The following is an 8,841-nucleotide window of genomic DNA, read 5'->3' as shown; positions in this document are numbered from 1 at the left end:
ATATTGCTCTAGATCGAAGAAAAAGTATTTTTTTCTCGCAATGATGATCGTTTTACGTTACATCCCTGTTTCAGTATATTTTCAGTGCTGTGCTCTTTCAGGCCAACGAAAAGATGAGCATTAAAGGAAGAGGAAAGGTTTTGACGAGAAAGCTATACCGAATTTTCACAAAACAATTCATCGATCTGTTCAACTGGTAATAAGATGTGCCCTTTTGAAGTGAGGACGAAAGAATATTCATTGCGTATTCTTTGTTTATTTTGAATTCTATAAATAAAATATATATACAGCTCCATATTTACAATTTCTTTTTAATACAAACTAAACATCGTTCAGAACGTGAAAATAGATTGGGCTTAAAGCCGACAAAAATAGAAAAAACTAATTTTCAAATGAATATGGGATCAGTGCCCCAGTAAATCATCTTCCAAGTCCTGTTCCAAAAGAATCAAATCGTCACTAGATGAGCTACTTGAACTACTAAAACTCCCGTTTGGTCTGGTTTTAATACCGAGAGCATGTGTAAGATAGTGCGTGTTATTATGGTCGTACTCTTCGACCACGCCTTTCAAATCACGAATATACATCATGGCACATCGGAGAATGTCCACTTTTGAGAGTTTCTTTTTATTGGGCAAAAAGGGAACTTTCTTACGCAAAGCATCAAATCCATCGTTCACTTGTTTTACGCGGTTCCGTTCGCGTTCATTTCGACGCGCGACCGCTTCAGGATCCATGGTGGCAACTAAGCTGTGGTTGGAGCGGCGCCTTCGCGGTCGCGGATGTATGGGTTGATGTTGAAGCGGTAAATGATGCATTCTGGGTTGTAGTTGAATGTTATTGTTTGTGTAGGTTGCCATGGGAGAATATTTTTGGAAAAACTCGTTACCGATAAGCATTTGGTGTTCGCTGTTGATGACGAGATTGTTGTCCATCATTTGTTGTTGAGGAAAGTGTTGTTGATGATGTTGTTGAGAGTGGGTGTTGGTTTGCAGTAATTGCATCTGGATGCAGACAGGAATGAAATACGTCCTTCTTTCACTTTTAAATCTTTCGCAATGATGGACCCAACAAATCTTGGTTTGATATTTATAGAGCTAGGGAGGAAGAAGAAGGTTCGATACTAATTTCATTACTTCACAGGGAACTAACTTTACACTAATACAGGGGGGACATTTTGCCACGATCCCAACGAATTTTCCGAGACTCAAATTGATGAAAATTTAATTTCCAACTCAAATATTCTTTTGATATAGCTTTTGTTTGAGAGGTAGTTTGTCAGCGGTCGGAATGGATTCGATTTAATTTGATAAAAGTTAACCCCCGTCTTTTTGACACGAGCCGTTTATTTTGAAAAGATTATTTTTAAACAAATTCTTTATTTGAAATTAATAAAAGTTGAGCAAGAAGGTGATAAAATTAAATTGCAATGAAAATGATATTTTCCCATCATCTCAACAAAAGTGAAAGAAAAAGGAAAATCCGTTTTATCCTTTCGCCGCGAAGAAACAACAAAACAAAGCAAAGTGAAAAAGAATCCTTTTCTTTCATTAAACATTGCAATAACCTTACAGATTTTTAAAGATCAGCAAGAGGGCAAAGATTTTCCCATAAAAAGCCTTATCAACCTATTCAATAAAGAGCTCAATAAAAGTGAAACTAGTACAAAAAGAAGATCTAAAAACAACAGCTCAATGGAAATATTGAAATAATTAAAATGACCTCTTCAAACTTTAAGAAGTTTGTTTTCTTTGAGAAGGATTTAAAGTTCTTCTTTCACCACCATCAAAGTCCTTTTAAACGCTTTCGGAAAACCTCCTCACAAGTCAATTGCAAAATTTTCACGCATGCAAAAAAGCAAATAATGTTGCTCACGAGATACTTCTAGCTGATCCTTTGAATTATTTTTCAGTGCGCATGAGCAAAGCAAAGTCAAAAATAGATGCGTCTATTGAAAGAGAATGAAAAGCTTCATTCAATTCACAGAAGCTCGCTATTCATTGAAGCATGCTGAATGATGTCTAGAAATAGTTATCCTTTTTTGTTGAGCTGTGAAAGTGTAAAAACACTAAGGAAATTTCTTTGAAAAATGAAAGGGGTTTAAAGCACTAAGTCTAACATATATACGTAAAATGATGTTTGAAAGAATTTCGGGGATAGCAGTAGCCTAACTCAACTTCCCACATATAAAATAGCAAACAACTTCAAGTCGAACAATATACTTCTTGTTATCACATTGAGCATGATTAGAAAAACAAAAGAAGAAGCACCGTCAAGACAATTATCAAAAGAATTGAACATTTACCTCCTCATTTTTGCAACTTTCTTTTCACCCAACCAATCAATCTTTTAATGAAAGTCTCCTCCCTTTCTCGTCTCCAGATCCCGATTCCCTTCTTATCGGCTTGAAGTTCGACTTTGAGTAACCTCTCCATCAACTCTTGGTATAAGAACACATTTAGTGGTGAAGGAATGTTACATCGTGTTATTGCGAGCCCTCTTCCAACCAAATCTTCATTCACATTCATTTCTTTCGATAGCCAACCCTGAAGTCAAAAAAAGTTTCAGTTTGAAGTTTAGTCATTTTGCTCGGGAAGAACTAATTTTAGCGAGGGGCAGGAATTGTTGAAAAAGAATTTGAGCGAATAACTTTAAATTTCCAATATTACAAATAAAGTTAATTTTTGCGAGAACTTTAATTTCGAAAAGTTAACCATAATTATTTCCCTTAAGGTATTAAACATAACAATAAAATACATCTGTGATACTTAGGGGCTTTTTTTAGTCTTCACTCAAATGTCCTCACGTAGCCTTCATGGCATTTCCTTCATGTAGATCCGTTTATTTTCAATTTTCGAAATATAATATAGGATATTTTAGGACACCAATTGGCGAAATGTGAGAAAAAGGGTCAAAGGGTCTGCTATCGAATAATTTCATTGAATAAGAAGAAACCTAAGGCAGTTTTCCAGACTAAACAATTCCAACTGGATTTAAAAGTCAAAAATTGTGAATAAATGATTGAATCTTAAAAAAATGAGCTAAACGATAAAGGGTTTTAGCTATTTTAGTCCCTGGGTTTTTTTTAATCGAAATAAAAAGAATTTCTAGCAAAAGTCGCAGAAATTAAATATTTATTTGACATGGCAGGGTCTCCCTAAACAACCTTTATTTATTCACTTACTCTTTTATAAAATAAAACTCCTTTCAGCTCTTTATCATTTTTCTGCAAAATTTGGAAAAGGATATTTTTGTGTTGGAGCTCCTGTAAATGTTCGTACCACCCATTTTGCAGTTCAACACCAGCTAACGAAAAACGCAATGAAGGACTTCCTAAACAATCCAAATAAAGAGAAAAACTGTTAATCCAACTTCAATTTCGTTCGGAATACTTCTCCTAATGTAAAATACTACAAAATATCATAGCAAAATCATAGCGTCATCCCCCCTTGCTAGTTGGGGGGGGGTTACACCCTACATTTTTCCCCAAAAAAGGAGGGGGCTGGAAGTACACCACTTTTTTGGGGGACCTGTGTAATTGGGGGGAGCTAAAATCTCATCACTTAACGCGGGGGCTAAAATAATTCAGCTTAATAGTTGGCTTCAAATACCCAAATTGAAGCTCATGAATCTGAAAAATTTTTGAAAAAGTGTGCAAAATATTTTATCTTAAAAAACTTACAACTGAACTCCATTTACATTGGAAAACCCTTTTTTACTGGATCAATTTTTTGGAAGTGTCTAGGGTCAAAAGTCCTGGGGGCTAACAAAAAATTCATAAATCTTTGGGGGGACTTAAATTTCAGGGGGCCCTTATTTTTGCCTGGGACCTAAACTCAGGCTGACGCTATGAAAATTCGAAAGAATCATAGTTTGTTTCATCCCCCCCCCCTTTCTTAAGGGGAGGGGGGAGATGACACCTTCCGAAAAAATAAAGAAGGGGGGGGTCAGGAATTTTCATGAAAAAGGGAAGGGGACAGTTTAAGAAGGGGGCTTACATATATATTGTAGATTATTTTCAAGCACTGTTATGAAATTTGGTCTCAATGAAAGGAAGTTTTCTGTTAGAGTAGTCTGAGTCAAAAAGAAGAAGTGTATTATTTCGCTTTTACTATCTAAAGAGATTTCACATATATTTGTTAGCTATTTTTGTCCTTGGGGGGATGCCAAGAAGGGACGGGATCATTTAAGAAGGGGGGGGGTCAGGCCCCTTTCCGCACTATGAAGAATGAAATTGTCAAACCTTTGGAAAAGCCAAATGAGAGAATAGGGGAGTGCTGAATCAATAATGTTCCACAGACTTCAATTCTCTCCAACTTTCCGCGTAAAAATACCTTCTTGGTGATGAATTCTTTGGGTATTTCAGAAACATGTCTGTATCTTTTCATCTGAATCAAGTGAATAAACAAATAATGGTGAAATAAAAGTGCAATGGAAATAACGTGATCATGATATTAATAGGAAAAGCATTCTGCTTTTTAGGTATGAAATGGTAAAACAATCAAAATTTTGGTACATACCAAATGGTACCTTCGAGTTATCAGTATGATTCCTATGCATCCCGTCGCTACTGTCATTCCCTACAAAGAATATATGATAGAGACATTATACAGAACATTCTCTGTTACAAAGTACAAATGATTATACAATACGAGACTGAAAACAATCTTGTACAGAAACAACAGAAATCGAAAAATATGAAATATCTAAACAGTATGTAATTCAAACAGAACTTAGATTGAGATTATTTAAATTCATTGCCCACTTCGGTATGATTTTAACCTATATCAGTCATAGAATTACCATTGAAGTCCATCTAGGTCCATCAGGAATTAGGTAAACGTGAAAATTGAAAATATTTGTACCCTGATGAGCTGCAAATGTTTGTCAATAAATCCACTAATACGATTGATCATTTTACAACTTTATTTTAATAACAAGTTTTGTTTGGCTTTTCAATACTGAAATAAAAATGTACACAAGAGATTTCCAAAGCATTTATGCAATGAAAAACTATAAAAAATGGTCATAAAGTATCTCTTTTCTTTTCCTGATATACATAAGCCACACACAGAAAAAATTGATTTTCGCAAAAAGAAAACTTTTACTAAAAGAAATGACTCGTTTAAATATCGATATTCTCGGCATTTCGGAAACCCACTGGGCGCAACAGATGCCAGAATCTTTCGAAATAGGCAATTTTATTAACATCCAATTGGAACGAAAAGAAGGGATCCATCGACAAGAAGTAGCAACAATTTTGCACCGATCTTTGGCCGAAAATCTCGAAGGCTATAAGTTGATATTGCAGAGACTAATGATGGTTCAAATCGAAATAAATACGGACCCCTTATTTATTTATCAAACCAGATCAAACGTATGCACCCGTCAGATGCGTTTTACGAATTACTCCAAGGTCATATCAACAATTTGCCACGTAACAGCAAATTAATCATACTTGAAGATTTAATGCTAAGGTTGGCCCTGAATCGTATAATGTATGGCCCAACATTGTTGGTCGTTTCTGCGTTGGTAATCTGAGTGACAACGGTACCTGTCTTCTACAGTTTTGTACAATAAACGAATTTTCCCTTATTAAGACTTTTATAATATAAACAACCACTACACAGATTAATAACATGGACAAACCCAAAGTCAGCTGGATTTCCTTAATCACTCCAGATAATCAAAAATGTTTTGTCAAAAAAAGTCTTTAACTCGTTTAATATTGATAGGGACGACTTCTTACTATTGATGCAATATAAACTTTCCCATAAAAAACGAAAACATTTGCCAAAGTTTCTAAAAGATTCGCCGTCAACAGATTTAAAGACAACAATATCAGAAAGAGTTTTGAAATAAAAATAAGAGGAGCTTTCAGCGCACTAATAGATAACTCTAATGAAATGTCCTTGGAAGACCTAATACAACAAGTTTACGAAAATTATGAATGAACATATATACTGAAGAAACAGTTGGAAAACGATTGAGAAAGCCCATCAATGGTCTAGATGAAGAAACAATAAATCTTTGTGAGGAGAGACGACGTGCTCGAACAAGAATGCTTCCGAACTCTACAAATGACAAAATACGATCAGATTACAATATTCTTAATATCGCAGTAAAAAAAGCGGTGAAACAAGCGAAAATAAAAGCACTAGAAAAGAAGACAATACTCATTGAAAATAACTTTCGAGAAAACAAGATACTCATGAATTATTTAAAAAATATCAAAGAGCTTGAAGCAAAACCAAAAAAAACCTGTGATGGCCCTGAAAGATGTAACAGGTAACAAAACTAGTCAACAATTCTGAAATTCTAACCATTTGGAAAAAACATTACAAAAAACACTTGAACAAAGCCTTCCCAAGAGAGGCGGACATTTTAAATAATAAGACATCCCAGCTCTGAATAATGAGCAATTAGATAGAGAAGAAAGATGTTGTAAAAGCAATCAAGCATATGAAATTTAAAAAGGCCCCCGGACACAATGGTGCATCAGAAGAAGGCGATGAACAATGACAAACATTCAATGTCCTCCACAAGCTTTTCAATAAAGTCCTATCTACTAACGAGGTCCCTTCAGAATGCTCCAAAACGACGGTGACACCAATCTACAAGAAAGGCGATACAAGTAACCCTGAAAACTACCTTACAATTTTATTACTGTCAATACCAGGAAGTGTTAAACCGTATCCTCCTTGAAAAAATAAGAGAAAGAACCGAAACTTCCACCAGTAAGACCCAATTTGGTACAGTAGACGCAATTTTTATCGTCAGGCAAATTACATAGAAGGCAAAAGAGTGTGGTGTCAATCTACACTTCAATTTCATTGATTTTAAAAGTGCGTTCGACACTGGAAGATGTTGTTTGCCATTACTTACTTACTTCTTCTTTAGCTCGTGTTCTCAGGTGCCAACATTGAGTGGTTAGGGCGAAGGCCAACCATATCCTTCTTTTTCTTTTTCTTTAAGACCTCCTTGTAGAATTCGTCTGCTGCGACCGACCATCAAGCACGTGATCTTCGAGTGTTTTGATTGGTCTTCTTGTTAGCGTTGTCGTTGAAAAGCAGTCTTTTGACGATGCTGGTGTTCTTTTGTCTTGCAATATGGCCAAGATAGTTTTGTTGCTGTCGTTTGACGTATTGAAGGATGTCTTCAGTCTTACAGACGCATAAAACATCTTCACTTGACATGACGAAGTGGAAAGTTTGCTCAGTGTTTTCATCAATTCTTCTTTCAAAGCCGCCTCTCACCATCCTACAAAGCATATTAATGTAGGTGGATCGAATTCGTTGTAGGTGGATAGAATTCGTTGTTGTTGTTGTTGAGTGATATTCCGCGTTTGACAGGAATATGTCAGCTGACTGCGCACCATTGTATTTAGGAGATATACCCTTGTTTTCAGGAAGATCTTTCGATTGTGCAGTTTTTTACTCATTTGGTTGTACTTGTTTTGAGCAACAGCTATTCTTAAGTCAATCTCTGCATCTCCTGTTGAAGGTTGATTGAAGTGTATGTCGTCTTCAAGATATCTGAACACTTCAACATTTTCAATAACTTTATCATTAAGCGTGACGATAGATTGAGGATACTCATCTTGGTTTTGAGACTTGAGATTTATTATCATTTTTTGGTTTTCTTGGCGTATATTTGGAGGTGAACACGAACAAATGTTTCATTAAGGATTTTCAGTCCTTTTTCTAAGTCTGAAATACTTTTGAATGCAAGTTCTAAGTCGTCGGCGTATAATTGGTGTCTCAAACAATATTGTCAACACCGTCAAAACCATGTACGACAATAAGACTTGTTCAGTTATTATTAACAATTGGCTTACTGAGTGGTTTAATCTTCAAGAAATATTATGTTTGATGACGAATTATGCTACAATGTTAGATATGCAGACAATACAACCCTAATAACCGTAACTTTTCTTCCTCTTAAACTTGCTACCAACCAACTGGAATCAGCATGTGCAAAATATGGACTCAAAATTAATGGTGACAAATGTAAAATCCTCTCCCCAGAAAATGAAAAACAAATCTGGATTGATGGCAAGCTGGTCGAAAAAGTTGAGTAATTTACTTTCCTGGGATCATAGTTATTCCGGGAACTTCCAAAGGTATCGAGAAACGACTTGCATTAGCATGTACACACAACACAGCCTTCGGGAATTTATACAAGAACGTCAAACAGAAACTTAGCTATGGAACTTAAAACGAAACTTCTTCATGCCCTTATTTACCCCATAGCTACATACGTTTGTTCTACATGGACACTCACTAAGAAAGACTCCAACAGACTTAGTATTTGAAAACAACTGTCTCCAAAATTTGCTTGGGGTTAGAGTCCTGGACAAAACCATACACATACAAAACTTTGTGAAAAAACAAAGACTTCTATTTCTATTTGGTTGAGTTGCAGGAGGCTTTGAGGCCCATTTTCGCAACTATAGATGCTTTTTAATTAGCGCCCTGTCAGCACCTTGAACTAACTACCCAATTCCCCTCACATGGCATGGGTGTAAGTAAGTAAGTATTTATTTACCTTTTTAACACATCTGAAAATGATACAAGAGGCGGAATCAACAAAATAAAAAAGCTAAGCTAATCAAAAAAGATGCGGCCACCTAAGGGTTGACCCAGGTGAAAGTTCATTCACTTGCCAAGTGAGCTGCTGCAATGCAAGTGGGAATCGAATCTCAGTTGCCTGTGCAGCAACCAAGATCAATGACCACTATACCACAGCGTCAGCAGACTTTCGTGGTATGGTCAAATTGATGACAACAGCCTTGTTGAAAGAGCGAAAGAGCTCTCCAAAATGATTTCACAAAGAAGAGGA

The 8,841-nt window shown here is 35.9% G+C and overlaps 1 protein-coding gene across 5 annotated transcripts; it reads right to left on the bottom strand.

Moving 5' to 3' along the window:
• Positions 1-234: 234 nt before the first annotated feature.
• LOC136799349 (protein C3orf33 homolog) lies at positions 235-8,593 on the bottom strand. 5 transcript variants are annotated; one of them, XM_067056052.1, is made up of 6 exons: positions 4,866-5,703; positions 4,521-4,580; positions 4,244-4,388; positions 3,185-3,333; positions 2,306-2,546; positions 235-1,097 (listed from the first exon to the last, which is right to left on the bottom strand). In XM_067056052.1, the coding sequence occupies exons 1-5, from the start codon at positions 4,914-4,916 to the stop codon at positions 2,310-2,312; spliced, it is 642 nt and encodes a 213-aa protein (XP_066912153.1). In that variant the 5' UTR covers positions 4,917-5,703; the 3' UTR covers positions 235-1,097; positions 2,306-2,309. The 5 variants fall into 5 exon arrangements, with proteins under 5 accessions (XP_066912153.1, XP_066912154.1, XP_066912157.1 ...); XM_067056053.1 differs by having other exon boundaries at positions 4,335-4,388; positions 4,866-4,992; XM_067056056.1 differs by lacking the exon at positions 4,866-5,703 and adding an exon at positions 6,886-8,593 and having other exon boundaries at positions 1,004-1,097.
• Positions 8,594-8,841: the final 248 nt, after the last annotated feature.

Source organism: Clytia hemisphaerica, unplaced genomic scaffold, assembly GCF_902728285.1.
Source record: "Clytia hemisphaerica strain Z4C2 unplaced genomic scaffold, Clytia hemisphaerica genome assembly, whole genome shotgun sequence".
Classification (NCBI taxonomy): Eukaryota; Metazoa; Cnidaria; class Hydrozoa; order Leptothecata; family Clytiidae; genus Clytia; species Clytia hemisphaerica.
The sequence above is the reverse complement of the archived record's forward strand: the minus strand, read 5'-3'. Positions and strand labels throughout refer to the sequence as shown.